The sequence below is a fragment of the Onychomys torridus genome, chromosome 7 (assembly GCF_903995425.1).
Source record: "Onychomys torridus chromosome 7, mOncTor1.1, whole genome shotgun sequence".
In the NCBI taxonomy this organism is placed as follows: domain Eukaryota; kingdom Metazoa; phylum Chordata; class Mammalia; order Rodentia; family Cricetidae; genus Onychomys; species Onychomys torridus.
The window spans coordinates 48,787,992-48,809,961 of NC_050449.1; the positions used below are offsets into that span (position 1 = coordinate 48,787,992).

A 21,970-nucleotide genomic window follows, 5' to 3' on the forward strand; every position below is an offset into this window, starting at 1 on the left:
CACGCACGCACGCACGCACGCACACATACACACGCATGCACGCACGCGCGCACACATACACACACACACACACACACACACACACACACACACACACACATATATATATATGAAGGGCAGCTTGAGGTTATGATGGTTATGACTGGATGACTGGACCTAGCTCTCTGGGCATCAAACTTGTCTTTCTCGTCACTGCCTTCTAGGGGCCTGGCATTGGCAGGTTGAGAAGAAATCAGGAATCTGGGGGAGAGATCAGGGCAAGGGCAGGCAGAGAAAAGGGGTCTAACCAAGCAAGGCCTCTGAGCACAAATCTGGGCTAGCCAGTCCTCTCTTCTCATCTGAGAGGAACGGCAATGTTCTCCTTTAGTTCTGGCCCCTTCTTTCTCTGGAACAGACTCAGGGGTGAGCTGAGAGCCAGAGGCCTCTTGAGAAGTCATGGCTTACCTTCTCTGGCTAGCAAGAGGACTGCCTTACTCAGGCTCATTCCACACAGGTGAACTGCCAAGGGCTGCGGCCATCCCAGGGCCCTTTGCCTGCTTCCGACCATTGCTCCACCCTAGTTTCAACCAAGCCTTAGGGAAGGATGACAGGCAATGTTACAGGTTGGAAAACTGAGACCTGGAGAGGGGGAGAAAACTGTCCAGAGTTCATGAGGATAAGTCAGACATAGGCCTCTGGTGGGTGAGCCATCCACTGCCCCATCTTCAACGCCCCAGAGTTCGGAGGCTGCTCCAGGAAGATGGGGCACTTTGTCCTGGGCGGGCCTCAGAGGGCAGAACTATGAGAGTCTGCCATGGATTCAGTTCAAGGACATCTGTTCAAATAGGCCACACTACTGAACAGTGAGTTGGGACCTTCTAAAAAAGCAGGAGTGGGTGCCCTTAGGCAGACTAGGGGACAGTCCCAGCAGGAGCCTAAGGGGAGAATGTGCCCATGCAGCTTCCTAGGCCCTGTGGTGCTTGGCCATGCAGGGTCACCATATTCCCACATGACCTTGTGCACCAAGAATAAGCAGAGACTTGGGAATCAAAATAAGAAGTGTGCAGATGGGGTTTCCTAAGCACGGCATGCCCTTGGCTGAGACCGGGCCGGGCCGGGCTGGCCCCTTAGAAGCAGAGAGCCCACTTCTCCTCTTCCTGAGGTTGCAAAGCTCTTGGGGCCTCCTGAGATCCTGCCCAGGAAGAAGAGACACATCAGGCCTGTAGACAGGGGCTTTGGGGTGATAGCTGTGCAGTGATCCGGCAGCTGCTTCCTCCTCCCCTCCCCCTTCTGTGTATGTGTGTGTGGTACTTGTGTATGTGAGCATATGTGCACATGTGTACATGTGAATATGGAGGCCAAAGGTCTCTGCTGGGTTCCTTTTTCAATCTCTCTCAACCATATTTAAGAACAAAAAACAAACCAGGGTCACCTACTGAACCTGGAACTCACCAATTCACCTAGTCTAGGCTGGCTAGTAGAACCCCAGGAGTCCTCACACTAGGCTTTTACATGGGTGCTGAGGGGTGGCATTTAGTACATACACAATATGCATCTGGTACCTCCAGCTAGCTCCAAAGCAACCATACCCCCCAAACAAGACCCCACACCCATCAGCAGTCACTCCCACATTCCCTCTACATAGCTCTTGCCAACCCAGATCTATTCTTTGTCTCCATGAATGTTAGTATTCTTTATGTTTCCTGTAACCGACACTGAGCATGTTTTCAGGATCGGTCCATGCTGCGGCGTGAGTCAGGATTCCATTCCTTTTTATGTCTGAGTAATAGTCCATCATGTGGGTGGAGCACATCAGTCATCAGCTGAGCCAAGGGTCTCCTTTATAAAATTTACATGTTTATTATGGGGAGGAGGGAGAGGGTGTGTGAGCCTCTGAGTCAGGTCTCCCCGACATGTGGGTCTCAGGGCACGAACTGAGGTCAGGCATGTGGAAAGGGCTTTCAGCTGCTAAGCCATGTTACTAGCCCCGGCCAGGTGTCTTTTGATGTCAACCTTAGGAGATCCTTTCTGCCAGAGGCTTCACAGAGCTGTCCCAGGGCAGCACTGACTCGGGAGGGAGCCCATAGGAAGTCCATTGCCAAACCAAACTGGACCACACACTTATCTCTCTACATCAGCAGCCAGATGGTGATTTGGGGTCCTCAAGGGATCCCACTTCTGCCTATGCTTTGTCTCAGGAGGCTCCTTGGTGCCTCAGTCATCAGATAGGAAATGAGAGAGTGTGTGGTACTGAGCTCTTTGCTCCTAAGGATGAAGGGTGAGTTTGCTTGCTCTCGGTGTCTGTTGGAGGGAGTAAGTTCAGCCACTAAGACACTGTGTGATCTTAGAAGTCACTGTCCCTCTCTGAGTATTGTTTCCTGAGCACCAACATCAGGAAATTGGCCCAAAATGTGGGCTCCCTTCCTGGCCTGACCTGAGGTGAGCCCACTGCTTAGACTCTAGGGTAGAGACTTTCTTCTCTTACCCTCTCTGTGTTTCACAGTGGTGTGAGGGAACCGGGTTCTAGACCTGCCCCCTATAGCCATGGGAGCCATCATTCACTTCTGCTGACATGCCCATGCAGAGTAGACAACATGTCCAGCTGGAAGGCTCAGCCAGCTGCATCATTGGAGGTGCTGTGAACAGCTCTTAGGTCCTGAGCTACAGGCTCCCAAGGGCCTGCCTTGATTTTAGAGATTTCTAGAGAAGTTCCATCCTGCCTCCCACTTCATGCTATGCCCTGCACTCGGTTATCTCATCTCTTGGGCACAGAGACAGGGAATGGAAGACTTAATTCTGTTCCCCTGCCTCCCTTTATCTCCTGGCATAGGGCTGGGCATGTGGCTCGACCACCAAAGGAGTGAATCAATTAAACTTGTTTCTGAAAAATTACTCCTCAAAGCCTCCTTTCCACTTTTTGATTTGCCATGATCTTGACAATGACCTTATAAAGCTGGCAGTCAAATGGGAAGATAATTGTTCTAAGCAAGCTGGAAGGTGCTGTTTGCTATTCACAGCCTAGCTCACAATCAGCAGAAGTCTGCAAGACCATGTTGATGGCCACCTACCAGGTTTCTGGACCAGGGATTACAACAGTGTTGTGCTTGGGCTGTGGATACAACAGTGGATGTCCCCTTCCATCTCTGAGGCTAGAAACAAACCCAGATCTGGAATGTTCTAACTACACACACAGCATTCTCCTAGGAGCGCATCCTTGCTGACCTGGCCTTGGAAGCAAATGGGACCTGACATTCAGCCATCGGGGTTAGGTTGAGAAGAGGAAGGTTAGGTTGGGAAGCAGACAGCCTTGATAACTGTTTGTGCCTCATTTATACCCAGGCCATCTGAGAGACTTCATCTGAGCAGCCTGATGTAGAAAAGAATTGGTTTACTGTTTATAAGAATGATTTTGCCTGTGTATCAGTTAAAAAAAAAAAAAATCAATTTGCCCAAATAAAAAAAACAAACTTCTCTTCATAGCCTCACCAACCACAGATAACCACTGTTAATTTCATCTATGTCCCCCAGCCGTTCCCCCTCCTGCCTTGGCGTGGGTTCCCCACAGGAGACATGAACCCATGTCCTGGTTGGCTCACGTGAGAGACCTGCTAAACAACTATTCTTTGCCTTCTTGAAAACAAGCTCCCGCCCTGACCTTGCCCCTGCACTCCAGACTGCTGAGCTGGCCAGGATCCCCCACGGCTTTCCTCGATTCCCACACTGGGTTTTGCCTCACTTACTATTTCTGCATCGGTTCCCTTCTCACAAAGGGAAGAAGCCTTGCAGCTGTAGCTGACAAGCAGACAATCCCCTGTATTTTCTTTGCTGCTGTGGGATGATTCCTGGAGAGACAGAAGTTGTTTTGACTCTCTTGTTTTGCCCAGTAAATTTTTAGGTGAATTAAGTAAGTTCAAACAGGTCTCCGTGTATTCTAAGTATAAAAGCCAAATAGAAATGGCCTGGCTAACACGGAACATGCTTGCCTGGTTTTATATACTCATATGAATGATGTGTACATACACGTGTGTGCAGGTGCATGTGTGTGTGTGTGTGTGTGTGTGTGTGTGTGTGTGTGTGTGCGCGCGCGCGCGCGTTCGTGTACACATTGGTGTGCACACAGAGGTGCTAAAGGACAACCTCATGACAGTCTTTCTTTATAAGCTGTCTGCCTTGTTTTCTTAAGACAGGGCCGCTCCCTGGCTACCACTTAGCCTGGCTGCACAGGGAACCCCACAGTCTGCTTGGCTCCGCCTCGCCAGCACTAAGCTTACAAACACTGTGTCTGTATGGCAGCATTTTACTAAGCTATTCCCTATCGTGATTGGTTTTTTTTTTTGTTGTTGTTGTTGTTTGTTTGTTTTTTAAGGAGGGCTGTGTTGAGACAGGGTTTCTTTGTGTAACAGCCCTGGCTGTCCTGGAACTCACTCTGTAGACCAGACTGGCCTCGAACTCACAGAGATCCACCTGCCTCTGCCTCCCAAGTGCTGGGATTACAGGCGTGCGCCACCACCGCCGGTCCCCCTATCCTTCTCATCATCTTTATTTCCAAAGGAAAAACCCAGTTTTGAAGTCATCTTCTCTGAGAACAGTGCAGTGTTGGTATCTGTCCAGTAACATCCAGCAGTGCTCAAACTATGCCATCCTTTTGGCTTGCTGACTTACAGAGGAGCTGGATTCACTGTTGTTTCTTTGAGTGGTTTTTAATATCCCAAAGCATTTTAAAACAAAATATAGAGAGGCCTCAAAGGAGATCAAGACCAGGAACACTAAAATAAAAAACATTCTGGAGCTGGAGAAATGACTCAGCAGTTAAGAGCACTGGCTGCTCATCCAGAGGTCCCAGGTTCAATTCCCAGCACCCACATTGTGGCTCAAAACTGTCTGTGACTCCAGTTCCAGGGGATCCAACACTCTCATACAGGCATACATGCAGATAAAACATTCATGAAAGCAAAATAAAAATAAAGTATAAAAAAAGAAAGAAAGCAGATTCTGAGTTGACGGTTATTTTGTGATTCACTAGGAAACTTCTTCATCTGAAATCACTGATTTAATGAATATTTGTCAGGCAATCAGGAGCTGCTGTTCCGCTTATTCCATTCACAGAGACCAGATTTACACACATGAAACATCAGCCTTCATGATACGAGATGACACATTTAAGTCAGGGATTTTAGCTAGAATCGGTGTCTGATGAGGGAGAGGGTCCAGGCTGGGAGGACCCATACCTCTTGTAGCAAGTGAGAGCTGCAGAGGTTCCATGCAAAGGATCGTGATGAAGCTCTGGGGACAGGGTCAGGGTTGGAGGATGTCAGGACAGGAATTCGCAGAGCAGTTAGGAGGGTGATTCAGCTGAGAGGGACTCAGACTCTGAGCCAGAAAGGCAGTCGTCAGAAGGGAGAGTTAGAGGAACAGGGAATGGATGGAGAGGGCAGGCAGGAAGAGTATGGGCACAGGATAGGAAGCAGAGGTCTCCGAGGTTCTGGCTGAGTCAGTGAGGGGACAGCGATGTCCCTTTGCTGTTCTGGGACAGGTAATCAGGGCAGACATCTAGGCTGCAGACATAGAGTTTGGGGCTTTAGGGAACTGGAGGTGGGTAAAAGCAAGGGTGCAGGGAACTGAAGAGAGGCAACAGCCCTGGGAGACGATTTTGGTGTGGGCAGAGGATGTAGAAACCTTCAAATGTAGCTGGGAAAATGTAGCCAGGGAGATGGAAGGAAAGTCCGGGGGGTGCGGGGGTGGAAAGGGAAGAAGGGGGTTGCCCTAGAAACAGTGCTGTTACAGCAGGACAATTGCTAGCACCACAAACTGCCTGTAAACCTGAGCTAAACAAGACACTCTAGGGCCTTGGTATCAGGGGCTCACTGGTAACCCCAGGGACCGTTTTACTTAGGCATCAGGGGGCTGAAGACAAGTTGTAACAGGTTCACTAGAGATGCCTTTGTTTAGCACTTTTGCCTGGGAAGAAGGGGTGGGAAGTCAGCAGCTCAGTGGACACATGTGGTCCATAAGGGATCATTTATTTTAATTTTTAGACTTGAAAATGTTTCTATGCTGAGAGGAAGTTCTGGAACAATAAAGCCTTGCCCGTTCTCTGCTCAGCAAGGTCTGGGACACTCCTCCATGCACTGTGAGTGCCCCATCAAAATGTCAGCCACTTAACTGGCAGACACACAATCACATATCTGCTGCTCCTTGCTTTCCCCCGTAGGCCTTGAACGCAATCCTTTAAAATAGCCGAGAATCATGCACCAGTATGAGGAGAGACAAGGAGGTCACCTTGCCTGAGAGCTTAGGGCTGCTGCAGGTATCAGCTGCTCTGTCTGGTTGGATGCACCCTTTGGACCCTGGGAGGAGGCAGTCTCTCAGGTCACCAGTCCTATCTCCAGGGATACAGATGTAATAAGCTACAGGAAGTGATATGGCTTTGTGCCCCTTCTCAAAAGATACTTGTCACAGGTGTTTTATTTTATGTGTATGTCTCTGAGTTTGGGTTTGTGCACCTGAGTGTAGTGCCTATGGAGGCCAGAAGAGGGCAGCCAATGTCCAATCAACAGGTAGTTGTGAGCTGTGCAGTGTGGGTGCTGAGGACCTAACTCAGTTCCTCTGGAAGGACAGTACATGCTCTTAATCATGAAGTTATTTCTCCAGCCCTAGAACTCTATTTTAAGAAAGCTCAAGATTGATTAAGTTTCTTCTTCTGCAGGGTTCCCCATTGTATTCGTCAGGGTTCTCTAGAGGAACAATATGGATAGCGTGAACACACACACACACACACACACACACACACACACACGGAGGGGAAAGGGGAAAGGAGAGAGAGGGGAGAGAGGATTTATTAGAGTTGCTTACAGGCTGTGGTCTGGCTAGTCCAACAATGGTTGTCCCCAATGGAAAGTCCAAGAATCCAATAGTTGTTCAGTTCCCGAGGCTGGATGTCTCAGACAGTCTTCAGTATATGTTGGAATCCCCCAAAACTAGACTCAAATGACCCAATAAAGAGAAATCCCTCACAGGTGTGCTCAGCTGCTTGGGTTTTAGTTCATTCCAGCTGTGGTCAAGGTGACAGCCGCCACACCCACATTCCTTTTCATGCTGTGTAGTCGGACCCTGATTCAGGGCTTCCTCCCGCTGCTCTTATTTAGTCCGAAGGAAAATCGTCCACAATCTGCATTCCCCCAGGAGCACCTCCAGCTCAGGGACCCAGGGACCACTCACTTCCCACCCCACCAGGCTGAAGCAGGCCCTGGCCTGGGGACTGGGGTGTTGCCTAACTGCTCAGGAAGCATTGAGCCGGGAGGAGCAGCTCTTAAAAGTGCCCAAAGCTGATGTAATTCTAGCAGGTACTTCTTCCTCTATCCACTATGATCTTCAAACTGGTTCCCCCAAGGGGAGGGTCTCAAGCCACAAACAGGGGCAAGAGGCCTTCTGCCATTGGACCAGATGCAAAGCTGAGGTCTCCACCCCTCCCTTTCGGCCCCCCAACACAAAGTCAGATTTTCCTCCCTCCGGATTAATGAGCCGGGCTGGATGGAGAAAAGGTGAGGCAGGCAGCAGGCCTAGGCACCGGAAGATTTACCTGCCCCCTGAACCTCAGAGCCTGCACCCATCCTATGGGGCAGGAGCTTGGTTTATAATAGATACCAAATGGACCATCTTTGAGGTGTGGCAGGATTCTTCCCTGCCTTGCTTGTCTGAGCCACCGTGGGAAAGAAGCAGCCTGGGCTGGAAAGTGTGTTTCTCCCAGAGCTTGCTGCCCTGCAATGGAGCTTTGCCTCAGCCCTGTTGATAAAGCATAGTCTAGACCTGGAACAGAGTCTAGTGTCCTGGATCTCCCTGGGAGTCCAGGAATCTGGTGTTTTAAACAACTGACCCCCACACCCCGCGTGCACACAGATGTTGCTGGAGCAGGGTCTTTGCATGTTGAGAAGTATATCTTCAGAGATGTAGGATGTGCTAGGTTTTGGGGATGACGGGGCAGGTCCTTTGGTCCATGTACACTAGTTTTCAGCACAGATATTTGTAGAGGGAAGGATGTTGTGGGGCCTGAGCCAGCAGGTGGGATGTTGTGGAGCTGGATTTTCACTCTGGCTTTGACCCCAACTGGAAGCAGCTGAGTCGAGGCCATTGCTTGCCAAAGTGTGCCCCAAGTCCTGCTTCTCACAGATGTCTTTGCTTCAGTGTCTGCTGGCCTAGGAAAGTAGTCTCCCAGAGCTGGAGGTCGGGAGCACAAATGGACCGCCAAAGAGGTCAAGCAGGGGGCAGGCACAAACTGCTCCTCCTGCTTCCCTGACACCACAGTGGTCAGCAAAGCTAGATGCCCACTTCCTTCCTGGGATACCTGGGCCCCATGGGCTGTCTGCTACCCTCTCCTCCCCTGCCTCTCACTCATGCCTGGCCACACCCTTCCCCATATCCTTAACCTACATTCTATAGACTTCTCATCTAAGACCTGCCTTATTTTATTTTGATACAGAGTCTCATTATGTAGCCCTGGTTGGCCTGTAACTTGCTATGTAGAGAAAGCTGGCCTCAAATTCAGAGATCCACCTGCCTCAACTTTCCAAAAGCTGGGGTTGGAGGCATACACCACCACGTTCCCAGCTTTGTTTTTGAAGAAGTGTAACAGTTTTTCCCGAGTGAGGCTCCTGAGGAGTGGAATCATAGACACAGAAAATGGATTGGAGGTGGTCAGGAGCCGGGAGCATGGCATTATTGTGGAATGGTGCAGATCTCCATTGACTGTTGTGTTAGGGGTCTGGTGGTGATTGCCACATGTGAGCATATTTAATTTTGCAGGTGTGCACCAAAAAGGTAAACTCCATGTTTACCTTAAGGACCGCGGTCGGTCCTTAAAAATGAGTAACAGTAGCAACAACAGCTATTCCATTGATTGTATTCAGCTTAGGTCATTTCTTTCCTCCCAGTCTGGGCCTTTTTGCCAGGGAAGCCCCAGAAGTTGAAGATGGATGTAACATTCAAAAGAGGAAAGTACCAAGTTTCAAGTCAGGCAGAGGGAACAGGCAGCAAGAAAAGAAGCCGGGAGAGCATGTGGTATTTCTACCCAGCTTGAGTACGCTCCGTAGAAAAAGAAACCTCTGCTCCAAATAGCAGCCTCCCTCGGTTGCTTAGGACCTTGGGCAGCTTCTTCAATCTCCCAAGACTCACATGGGAGGAGGGCTGGCGCAGCATCTGGCTCTCAGTGGCAGAGCCTAGATGGCAGGTGTTATTCTCATCAATGTCTTGAACTGTCACCTAACCCACTTCTCCAGCATAAGAGAAAAGTGATGCCCAAAGAAGAGATTTCTCAAAGACACAGTCAGCCATTATTATGTGTGACTTTAAGAGATCTTGGAACACTCCTGCCCCCGCCCAGAATTCTTCCTACTCCTGTAGTTAAGGCTGGAGGAACTGGTTTTGTTGAGTACGGAGTTAAGACAGATACGTGGACTTGGAGCTAGTGAGGATCCTATCCCCTCTTCACTGAAGAAGGCACCACCATGCCTACACACCCACATTCTAGAAGGAAGAGAAAGGGAAAATGAGCAGAGGTAGGTCTATTCAAGGACACGGCCCCAACATTATACATGGTGCTTCTCCTCATCAGCCATTGGCCAGAACTTAGACACATGGCCCCTTCCAAGCACAAGGAAAGCTGGGAGATGTCATCTTTAGCTATGTGGCCATGCTGAAGATTTGGTACAGGACAGAGAGATATGGAGAGAACCAACTCTCACCCTTTGCCATGACGCAGTGACAGGTAATAGGAGAGAGTCTGCAAATTTGTGAGTGGTTCTGTCATGACAGGAGTGGCAAGAGATGATGCTGAAGAGGGATGCAGAGCCTTGGGTACCATCCATCTAAGGGGTTTGGAGTGCATTCTGTATGTGCTTTGAGTGTTGAAGGGCTTTGCATAAGTCTGGTATAAGGGATACCCAGGGGATAGCATTCAGACAGGTGGAGCTGAGCCTCAGGACTGAGGACAGAGGGGACCCCAAAAGACAAGGCCACCACTGTACTGGAACAGGGCTCTTGTAGTGGGGATAGGGAGGGTGTGTGGACTGAGGGCTGAACAGGGGATGGTGAAGACCTTAGCTTGTTATTATGGAGCATGGAGACAACAGAGCTCCAGATCTGAGCTCTGGAACCTTCTTTGCTAAGAGAACAATAATCTCTCTCTCTCTCTCTCTCTCTCTCTCTCTCTCTCTCTCTCTCTCTCTCTCTCTTTCTCGTCCTCAGACAGTTCTACGGATTGTGGTGCTGGGGATCTGGGATTACATCGAAAACAAAATAGAGGTATGACTATTTTCTATCCCCAGATCCTAGAAGCTCAGAATGTTGCTTCATCTGGAGCTCTGCCTAGCATGCATTTGCCCACAGGGGTGCCACTTGGGTGGAATGGGAGGCAGTGGAGGCTTAGAGGGGGCAAATCCAGACATTTTCCAAAAGGATTTTCTTTGAAACTTCCCTTGAGATTCACAAAACATATACAGTTAAAGTTGAATCAATTTGAAAAGCCTGAGAGATATATCCAATAACAAATAAATCTACTCTAGAATTACCCAGTGGTGGCTCTGAGAAACTGTGACCTCTCTTCTTAGCCTGGGTGTCCACACTGCTTCAGGGAGATGGGGGCTGGGGTGTGTGGAGAGGTCCCTACATGTAGTCCTGAAGGCCCAGTGGCTGCCAGTGATTTGTGCACTAGACCAAGGCAGGTTAGGCGTAGGTATTCAGTACCAGCTACATTTTCCTCCCTCTCTTCTATGTCTGTATTCTAGCCTCTTTGAGCCCAAACCTGGGAGCCTACACAGAGGGCCTGGCCTCAGAGAGGCCCACACAAGACCTGACTGGGCAAGCAGAGAGAAAGCCAGTGCCCAAGGCTTAACCATGTGGACTACACCTCTCCTCTCCTTGTTCTGTCCTCTTGCCACGTTAAAGACTATACTTGTGAGAGGTGACACACTGGCCCTAGATTCTTGCCACCCACACATAAAGAGGCCCCTATGGCCATTAGCTCCCAGCCTGTCAGTGAGGGAATCACTTTAGTCTCTGCCCAGGGTCTAGGACGTGGGATGTAAACCTCAGGTTGTCCAAACTTAGAGCTGGAGGATGGCTGAGGTCATGAGAAGTACAAAGAATGCTTGAGCATGTCTTGCAGGAAGAGGGCCTCTCAGAGAGAGTGAGCGCAGGCAGCTGGAGATGGGCTGAACTTCTGGTAGGAAGGCTACCTGGAGAACATGGCCTTCAGCAGTGGCCTTCATGGCTGCTCTCCAGCCTGCCACACAGCCTGATCAGGAACACTAAAGTACTCTTCTTCCTCAGGTGTTTGATGGGGCTGTGATCATCTTGTCCTTGGCCCCGATGGTGGCATCCACTGTGGCTAATGGACCCAGAAGCCCCTGGGATGCTATCAGCCTCATCATCATGTTCCGAATCTGGCGAGTGAAGAGGGTCATCGATGGTAAGTAGCCTGAGAGGGGATTGGTGGAGAAGAGTGTCATACAACTGGGACATGGGAAAGAGGGTAATGATACAGAGATGATGTCCAGTGTCACCTAGGGGAAATGCAGGAAGACCCGAGTCACTGGGCTCCCAAAGGTGGTCCTCAGATACAAAGAACATTGCAGGAAGGTAGCTCTACAGAGCTACCAGGCTGATTCGCTTCCTCTGCAAAGAGGTAGTGCAGGAGCTGCTCAGTGATTCCCAAGGATCTGCGTGCCCTCTCCTCATCCTGAGAGGCACCTCAAAGGAACACAGTTTAGAACCGCTACGATAGCTGTTAAGTTTCTTTCCTGCTCTGAATTCTGGCTGCAGTGGTAGTGAGTTCCTACAACAGTGTATGCTTGGCAGCTGTGAGGACAATGGTTCTTTTCCAGGCTTGGCTATGTCTGTCATGACAATACAGCATCATCACTGAACTGGAATGTGGGGGATCTCCTCAACTTAGGAAGTCTGGGGTGGCTTGAAGAGCTCATCCAACACATTCTCCTTATTTGACAGATGGGGAAACTAAGTCAAAGAAGAGTAAAGGTCACACTGTAAATGGTGCTCAGAACCATGATTGAAGCCCAGGACACGGACACACACACACACACACACACACACACACACACACACACACACTCACACACACACTCACACACACACCACCTCAGTGCTTTTTTTTTTGGCTGTTTGATCCATCCCTCCTGCTCAGGGTCCTATTCTTGGTTCTGTCTATGAGAATATGGAATATGTGTTCCCCTCAGGGCAGAAACAGTGCCTCTGGATCCTGCTAGCTGTTGAATGCTGCACACCCTCACTAGTGGAGGCTGAAAGCCCCTTTTGAACCATCTTCTCCTCTGTTCACACTTGCTAATTTTTGTTCTCTCCCTGGGCATGAACTGGTCTCTGCAACAGCCCAGGCAACAGCAGTTAGGGACAGCTTGGAGGTGGGAGGCTGTAGGTGCTCATTCCATCCTTCTTCTCGGGGATGGGGTGTGGCGAGGTCTAGAATATAGTAGTACGTTCTGAAGAACTGGGAAGGGCTGGGCTTTGAAAGGTGTGAGACCCTAGTGGGTAAAGTGCAGAAGTCAAGGTCAAGGTCTGGAGTTGAACGGAGACTCCTATGGAACCTAGAGCTGCTAAGCCCCAAGACCCCCCAAGGGCAGAGCTTGTGGGGTTCCTGTTAGCTGAGAAGTCATGGGGACCCCATACTCAGAGCCCTAGCTTTCTCCTCAGCATCTCATTGTGTATCATAAGTAGGGTAACCAGCAACAGAGACCCAGAATTTCACTGGCTTCCACAGAGCACAAGCTTACTTCTCTCTTATGGAAGTCTGCAGAAAGTGGCAGATGTCACTCGCCACCTGTAGGTCGTGGCATGGCTCTTGCTCTCTACTCCATGTACCGAATATACTTTCTATTTTATTGCTGTGCTGCACATAACCTCAGTTACCTCAGGGTCCAAGATGGCTGTGCCAGTGCTAACCACCACTCCTCATCACAGCCAGGAAGGACAAAGCAAGAGGAGACCCTCCAACTAACTGGTGTCTGTCTGTCTGTCTGTCTGTCTACCTACCTTCTGCCTACATCAGAACTGGCCTTTATTATTGGATTATCTCCAGAAACCGAAAAGGCTATGTTTCACTTAGACCCTATGCCTGCAGGATCTGAGACCCCTAACTCGGCCAGAATTTGTCTTATGACCACCAGTAACAATAACAGAAGCTAGACTATAGCCATTCTCCTTAAAAGTTATTCCAAAAATCCAGGGCTCTATCACTATGGAAAAGAAGGAACTGAGTTCGGGTTGTGGCCACTATGTACTTTCTGGATGCTTTGGGCACCTGCCCCACCCCCACCCCACCCATTAAATCTTTTGAAGCTGCTGCTGGCTGAATGCTGGGCTTGCCTCTCCCCAGCCCAAGCCCAGCTGCTGGCCAGATCATCACATGGCTCCTTCTGTCTTCCAGCCTACGTCCTGCCAGTCAAATTGGAGGTGGAGATGGTTACCCAGCAGTACGAAAAGGCCAAGGCTATCCAAGAGGAGCAGCTGGAGAGACTGACACAAATCTGTCAGGAGCAAGGGGTAACATTTTCAGATCTACCCATCTCTGTCCAGGCCTTGCTGAGGATGCCAGGATGCCAGAGCTTAGGGGCTGCATGTTACTCAGCTTCTGGTTGTGCCCCAGCCCAGGCTCCATTCACTGCAGGTCTCAGTAAATGTGTGTTCAGGCTTTCTTTTGACTCCTCAGCAGATGAGTATGGAAAGCTGTGGAATGTCACCACATGTTGACCCTTGGAAATATCCCCACAGGACTGTGCACGCAGCATCTTCAAATCATCCCCTTGGGATGTCTGCCCATGAGCCAATTCTTTTTCTATACTCCAGGAACATGGCCTTTTTGTTCTTACAAAGTGTTCTTGAGGGACTGGAAGAGCCATTGTGGACCCAACCCTCAGCACATTGTCCAGGGGCCCCTTGGACCATGGCAGTCCATATGGGATTCTACTCTGAAGAGACAGTAGTGCAGCCCCTAAATGACTCTCGGCTCTCTCCCATTCTCTGTGCTGCACTTGAGCTAGGTACCAGAAACACCATTCCAAGTGGGATATAGGCCAGTTCTCTCCTCATGGGAGCTTTGGGTAACAGCATTTGGTGGCCAAAGCTTATGCAGAGACAGTATGGTGCCATGCGTGCCTCATAGGGACCCTGTAGGCCGTGGTGCGTGTGTGGGATGTTGGCAGAGGGGCTGGCCTGAACAAAGCCATTTGGGAGAGCAGGCAGGAGGCCCAGTTTCCAGCATGAGACTGGGGACTGAGCTGGGCCTCAGAGGCCAGCTAGGAAAGGCAGCAAGAGGGTAGGGATGGGATTGGAGGGGCTCTGGGATGATCAAGTCATCTGGGAAAAGAGAAAGTGACTCTGTGGAAATGTTAATTTTCCATGGATCTTTCTGGTTGCTTCTGGGAGGTGGGTAGGAGGAGACAGGTGGGGATAGGAAGCCAGGGTGATAGCAGCACACACAGGGTTTAGGCTGGGAGCCTGGGAAAGGGAAAAGGGACAGCTGACATTGTCGCCAGAAACCAGCTGGAAGTGGATCCAAGAGCTCTTGGTCCCCTGCACAACAGGAAAATACTGGTGCTGTGGGCAACTTGAGAGAATCCACAGAGCTGCATCACTCTTCCTGAATTCACAGATGCCCCACGGAGAGCACAGCCCTACCACAAGCGGCCATCAGCCACATATGTACTTCAGGGCCAGGAGAAAACGCTAATGGCAAGCTCACGGCATAGCCTGTGTCCTGAGGCATGCAGGTTCGAGTCACTCCCCACATGTAGGCTCTTTCCTCAGAGTCAAGGGAGGGGACTCCCTCAGAGTTGTACGGGAAAGGGTAATAAATAAAGACCTTTGCTAGGGAATGACATCTGGAAAGAGATGAACAGAAATGAACTGTTTGAATTTAAAAAGCACCTGAAACCTGTTATCTTAGCTAAGACTTCAGTGAGGGACAGACAACTGGGGTCCCTGTGGGCCCAGGAGGGATGGTGGGGAGGTGACCTTGTGGAGCAGGGCTCAGCTTCTACAGAGTGGGAAGCAGGCCACTGCCCTTTAAAGCTGGAGCCCACTCCCCAGAGGCCAGAAACAGCACTGTGTTACAGTGTGAGCCCAGGTCTGAGACAACCTTACAACAGATGCCCTGAAGGAGATGTGTCGGCTGTGGATGTTGGGCAGTGTGTGGGGTGATCGAGAATGGCTATTAGGGACAGACTTGCTTCCAAGACAGCCCTGTTGCTTAGTGACTTTGTGACTTTGGACACTGATAGAACTTTGGTTTTGTTAACCTGAAAAATGGAGGTGGTAAGAAAATCCCCAAAGGGTGGTCATAAGATTTAAATACTGACTAACAGGGGCTCCCTCAAACTGCCTGCTCACTCCCGCATATACCTGCTTTATGATATGGTATTTATGATAATAAATCTGAGTAGTAAATTGCCCAGGGCACCCCCTCTTAGAGTCAGGGACAGATCAAGGTGTTTTGCCTATAGTGCCCTTCTTCCCCAGCCCCCCTTGTTGGGGGCCATTCCTTATCCTGTGTTTTCTGTTCGGGCTCAGTGAAAACATTGCTTAGAGCTGGTGGTGTGTGGTATGTGGTGTGTGCCTATACTAGCACCCAGAGCAGAGGCAGGAGGATTGAGAGCTCAAAGTCAGCTTGATCTAAGTAGTGAATTCTCAGCCTGAGCTACATAGTGAGACCCTGTCTCAAAAAAACCCAAAACAACAACAATAACAACAACACTCGAAAGAACATTGCACACATCAGCCATGGGGCAGCCTGATTGACACTGGTTGAAAAAGCAGCCCCCTTGCAGGCACTGGCCCAGACTCCTCAATAGTCTAGAGAGTGTTTCCAGAATCTCCAACCTGCTGTCCACCTAGCCCTGCCCCAGACCATCCCCAGACCATCATTCTTGTCTTGGCCACAGCTCGTGTTCTTAGAACGTCTTTAATAGGAGCCTTTTCCAAGTGGAATTCATATATGCCTCACACACAGAAACTGACGTGTACACGTGAAACACACAGGTTTCTGGTTTATTTGATTGGTTATTGATTGACTGATAAATTGATTTTTGGAGATGGGGATTTCACTGACCTTGAACTTAAAGGCCCTCCTGTCTTCAGTTCCCACCCCTCAGGGCAGTTAGTCCCATTTCAGTGAGGAGCCCACCTTGCTTTCTCCTTTGAATAAACCTACAGAAATATTTGCCCTGGTTTCTTGCATCTTAGTTCTCTTTTTAAAGCTATTTTTTGAGCCATTTTAGGTTTACAGATTTCCCACAGACCCTAGGCAGAGTCACCCATTTCTGCTATGTTGTATTTGTATCATTTGTTACAATGATCGAACCAGTACTGATACATCATTCCAATTACATGCGTTCCAGGGTCCACTGCTCATTTCAACCCTCCTTTCTCCTTAGGCTCCTTCCTGTGACGGCCCCTCTCTCTTTCCTTGTCTCCATGACTTGGATGATTTGAGGGCACTGGCTGGGTGTTTGGTAGGGGTCTCTGTAACAGGAATCTTAAAAGGTCTTATTAATGAAACTCAAACCCGAGGCAGGTTATTGGGGTGAATGCTGGAATACACCACAGGTCTCCCTGTTGAGACTTGGCGCAGTTTTTCTTTTGGTCATATTGTTTGGAAGGAAGTCTACAGATGTGCTGTTCTCACCAAGGGCGGGCAACAGGGACACTCTGTCGGACGGATATTGGGCTGACCACCTCACTGAGACAGTTAGGCTTCTCCAATGTAAAGATTCATTTGTTCATTGCCATGTGGCATCTCGTTTCTTACCACAGGCCGCGCCCAGGGTGTCCCCAGACCCCTTCAAACCTGAGAGGTCTGTGATGGTGTGGGTCCAATCTAAGATTTGGCAGGTGAGGAGGCTGAGGTCCATGGAAAGGGAGTGTCACACAGCAGTTGGAGGATGAGAGTGGAAATGCCAGTCTCTGGCTCTTTGTAAGATACACACACACACACACACACACACACACACACACACACACCACATGAGTGCTCAGGTCTGCACAGGGATTCTCTGCTTCTCTCATTCCCAGAGGATCCGGATGGGGAGGACACATAGTGGTCCATTCTTGTCTCTGACCCTGGCCAGCTCTTTGCAGTCCAAAGCTACGACTGTGGAGTGCACTGATCCACAACCCTCAGCTGTGAGGGCCTCTAGTTACAGATTTGTTTTTTCCCCTGATGGGACTACAGCCAGAGTTCTAATCCCCATGGTGGACACATCGATCCCAGAGGAAGAGGCTGGTGGCTGCCCTTCGGGGAGGCAGTGTGGACCTTCTCTCTCCCTTGGTCATGGCCATTTCAAATATCAAAGCACATTAGATTAGTGGTTCAGTCCATGAGGCAGTATATTCTTCTGAGTCATCTTACAAGCCACTTCTGCGATCTCACGCTTGTTGATGCCCAGGCTCTTGCTATAATTCTGAAACACACCGCACAACCCAGCCTGGCTGCTCTTTGCCCTTCAGGTCTCATAACAGCGCTTGGCCCAAAGAGTCTGACCTGGCACACTTGGAGAGTTAGTGTTTGGCCTCTGTTGAGTGCCATGGGGATGAGAAGGAAGTGGAACTCTCTTTACCTAGCCACATTCACCTTGAGATTTGGGGGAGTTCCTGAGGGTCTAGAGATAATGTAGGGTGACTAGGGTATAAGCCTCTAAGGAACCCTGTGGTACCTGTGTACCTCTTAGTACAGCCTAGACCCTGGACAAGCTTTGGTTCCCCAAAGACGCATCTGATGGACAGCAGACTTCAGGGTGCCAAAAATGTGCTTATAAGAGTTGCCAACAAGCTGGTTCCTACCTTTGCTCCACTAGCAACCAGTTATGTCCCTCCTCAACCCCTGAGCATAGCTTCTTCACTGGAAAGATGGAGACAGCAGCAGAGTTGTCATTGGTGGGTGCTGTGAGGGGGCAGGTCGGTGGATGACACCTATAGAGGCTCTTGATGGATGAGACAGTACAAATACTCCTGAATGGACTTCCATAATGCTCATTATTTACAAATGCACTGTCAAATACTTGATGTCTTTTGACTCAGATGTCAAGATGGTCAGGCTAGGTTTTATTAATCCCTCTACAAATGGGAAGACTGAGGCTCCCACAGGCTGGCCCTTACCTGGTTGCAGTTTCTTGTGGAACTGAGCCCAAGTTCCAGTGTCATTTCTATACTGAGATAGGGTGTGTCTGCACAGGGCATGGCTAGTAATGGTGGGTACTGCTAGCTGCAGCATCAAACCTCCACAGTGGGGACAGGAGGATGAAACATGTTTGTCATGAATGCCTGAGGACCTGAGCTCAGATTTCCAGCACTTACATGAAAAGCTGTGTTTGTAGTACATGCCCACAGGGCTGAAGTGGAGACAGGAGGATCCCTAGCTGAAACAATGAGAGACCCTGTATCAAAAGGTAAAGCAGACAGTGAATGAATGACCTTTGGCTTCCCCATGCATTGCACATATGTGCACATATAACGCACTTGTACATATGTGAGTGCTTATACATACACACAGAGCACTCTCAAGACTTGACACATGAGGAGTGTGTCTGTCTTTCTTATTGCCAGAGTGTGTTGCAGCATACAGAGCACAAGGAACTAGCTGTTTCATTGTCACTCTGACCCCAGGCTTCTTCCATTGTGTGGCTCCTCTGGGTTCCTTCCACCCAGCAGGGCAGAAGAAAGGAGAATGGAGAACTGGCCACAAGTCTTTACTTGCCAGGCCTGGAGGTGGTGGCAGTGCTTCTGCCCCTATTTCATTGGCAGATCTTACATAGCTCAAAGATGCTAGATGCTGACCATAGTGACCTGTGTGCCCCCAAAGAGAAGAAGTCATGACACAGTCACCAAACGCACAAAATGGTCAGTTTCCCCAAGAAAAAGATGAATATTTCCACCCAAGCTCTACACATGTCTGAGGCAGGAAAGGCAGAGAGATACACCACCATGTGCTCATGTGCTAGGGCAGGCTTTGTGGGTGCAGAGGGCTGGGTGTGAACCAAGGCCGTCATCCTGGCCTCCCTCTGGACCTGGTACTGAGAATCCCGAGGGAGGCTCTCAGCTCTGCACAAAGCACTCACCTTTGAGGCTGTGCCCGGAACTGAGAGAATCAGCCAAGAGGACAGGATAACAGGAAACATGTTCTGTACTGCTTCAACAGTGCCTCATTCTAGAGAGTTCCTTCCCTGCAGAAGTCTTCAGCTCTACCTTTTTGGCACAATAGTCTCTGTTACCTGGATTTTTCAAAATTTCCACTGAAGGAAGTAAAGTTATTATTATTATTATTATTATTATTATTATTATTATTATTAACATGGGAAGTGGTTTGTAAAACAGCTGATCGCTTTAGTGACAAGCCTATTTAGCTGATAAAATTAGCCATCAGAGAAATAACATATGTTATCCTTTTACTATAATTTAAATTTATGGCCATCTACCAGTCATCTCCACAGTGGATGGAAAGGGGCCAAGGTCGATTTCAGCCTCACTCTGCTCCTAAATCATTAGTTTGCAACCGTCTCCTGATTTTTATTGTTACCAACAGTGGTGAAACTAATGGAGATAAACATTGGAAGCCATCCCAGCAGCAGATGGCTTTGAAGGCAGGGCAGCCTAGGTAGACAGCACTGACAGAATGGAGCCAAATTATTGCTACTGCATTAGATGCCCTCGAGATTGCAGGCCAAAGTGTGCATTGATCAGGTTGCAGCCTGTGTCGATTGGACTCTGGAGCCAGCCCATTAAAGACAGAGAAGGCTGGGTGTGGCCACCGTGGAAGGGCCTGGTTTGCTCCAGTAATGCACACTTCGGGGCTCTCGGTGGATTCCTGTGGACCAGGTTGGGCTCTCTGATTAGACGTACTTAGCTAATAATGTACAGAAAGTGGGGCCATGACTGTGCTTTAATTCTCCCCTAGCCTAGGGATGGGCTTCTGTGTAATGTTTGCTAGTGGAAGATTTGCTTTGTTTTGTCTTCAGAGGCACTGTGCACCTACATTTGTCAGAGGCCAGGCTCTCTCTGGAGATCCTGGGGGCATGGTATTTCTTCTGATTGGTTCTAGCAGGTTGACTGCAGGGGGTCTACGAGTTGGGGGGTGCACCAACCCTGTTTAGGCGTGTCTAGAAGTTTCTTTTTCTCTTTCTTTCTTTCTCTATTTTTTCTTAAATAGAGCCAACTGATAGCTTTCATTGGATTGTTAAACTTGGGGCTGGATTTCTTTGTCTTTCTTGTGTGTGTGTGTTGGGGGGTGTGTGTGTTAATGAACACACGGAGCACATGCTGGGCCACTGAGCTGCACTCCCAGCTGTGCGATTCTTGCTTCTGTCCTGTTCTCCAATTGTGTTGCACATCTTTCAGGCTCTATTCTCCTATTGGCTGTCCCTTTCCTCTATTGGCTGCCCCTTTCCTCCTATTGGCTGTCCCTTTCCTCTATTGGCTGCCCCTCTCCTCCTATTGGCTGTCCCTCTCCTCCTATTGGCTGCCCCTCTCCTCCTATTGGCTGCCCCTCTCCTCCTATTGGCTGTCCCTCTCCTCTATTGGCTGCCCCTCTCCTCCACCAGTAAGTTCTGACATTTTTATAGACCCATCTCCCTTCTTGAAGCTCAAGAATTCTGTCTTTTTGCCCAGACTGCTGTAACACTAACTGAGTAATCCTTCAGATATTATATCATAAATCGTGGTTTGAGTCTCATTCTCCACTGGAAGGTTATTAAGGGACTACGTCGCCCAGGCTGGTCTTGAACTTGCACTTCTCTTGCCTCAGTTCTTCAGGTGTGAAAATTCTGGGTGTAGGTCACTGACTCACTTTCACATATCACATAACAAGGATCATCATGTTAGATCCTTACATGTTAGTTTGAATACTCCACGTCCGTCCGCCTCTACTAACTGCTTTCGCTTCTTGTAAGTGATGGCTCTTCCCCGCTTCTTTGCTTGGCTAGTCAGTCTCACCATATGTGACACACTGTTGATGATGCGTGTGAGGCTTCTGGATTGTGTGATCGTTCTTCAAAGAGTCGGTCTTCTGGGAAAGGCTTATGTCATCAACAGCAGGGTTGGCCTTCATGACAACCCTGAGAATTAGCTGATCCTGAACTTCATTATCCCAGCCTAGCCTCAGCCCCCAAGCTGGGGTTCAGGGCAAGACTCAGAGCTCAGCCAGTTCATTTGCCTTGAACTGTACGGAAAGTGAGGTGAAGCCCAGAGGAGAAAAGGGATGTATCCAGCGTGATGGGAGGGATGGACTAAGGGCTCAGGGCCCCTCCCCAAGCCCGACTTTGTTCCTGTGGGACCTGGTGTTCTTCTCCTGCTGCCAAGCTGACCCACCCCATCTCATGCTCAAGGCTCTAAGTTCCCTGTCACAAGGTCCTGCAGGATGGAGGCCAAGGGCAAGGGCTCCCTCTGCGGCTTTGCTTGTTATACCTAGGTCCTGGCCTTCCCTTCTCACTTCCCACCAGCACGAAGAAAGGCTCCTTCCACCTCCAGACCTCAATGAACTCATCTGACTAACAGCAGCCTGACATTCCTCTAACAACCCTCCAGTCAGCTGGGGAGGTGTATGGGTAGTGTTAAGTAACAGAGGAGTGGGGAGCCAGTGCCTAAGGGTCTCACTGGGGCACACTGAGAAACCCCTATGGGCAGTCTCAGCCAGTGGCCAGAGTGGAATGCCATCTGGCCCATCTGTAGTTCTCGCATAATGAATCAGCCATTCTTACTCAGGGTGAAGCCAGATACCACCCAGCCACCCAACATCTAAAAACCTACCCCTGCCGAGCACCAAGGTGCACACCTTTAACACCAGTACTGAGGCAGGTGGACCAGTATGTGTTCAAGGCCTGCCTGGTTTACATAGTCAGACCTTTGTCTACAAAAAATAAAATAAAACCCAGGTACCTCTTTAGCAGGCTGCCCTCTCTCCTACCCTCATTTCAATATA

General features: G+C 49.5%; 1 protein-coding gene across 4 annotated transcripts in view; it reads left to right on the forward strand.

Annotated features, from left to right (window-relative positions):
• Tmem266 (transmembrane protein 266) overlaps positions 1-21,970 on the forward strand; it is a 116,541-nt gene that overhangs the window by 82,948 nt on the left and 11,623 nt on the right. For all 4 annotated transcript variants that reach the window (XM_036191861.1, XM_036191860.1, XM_036191863.1 and 1 more), the window contains exons 6-8: positions 10,219-10,275; positions 11,302-11,440; positions 13,433-13,548. In XM_036191861.1, the coding sequence (XP_036047754.1) occupies positions 10,219-10,275; positions 11,302-11,440; positions 13,433-13,548 (312 nt within the window). The remainder of the gene's footprint in view (positions 1-10,218; positions 10,276-11,301; positions 11,441-13,432; positions 13,549-21,970) is intronic.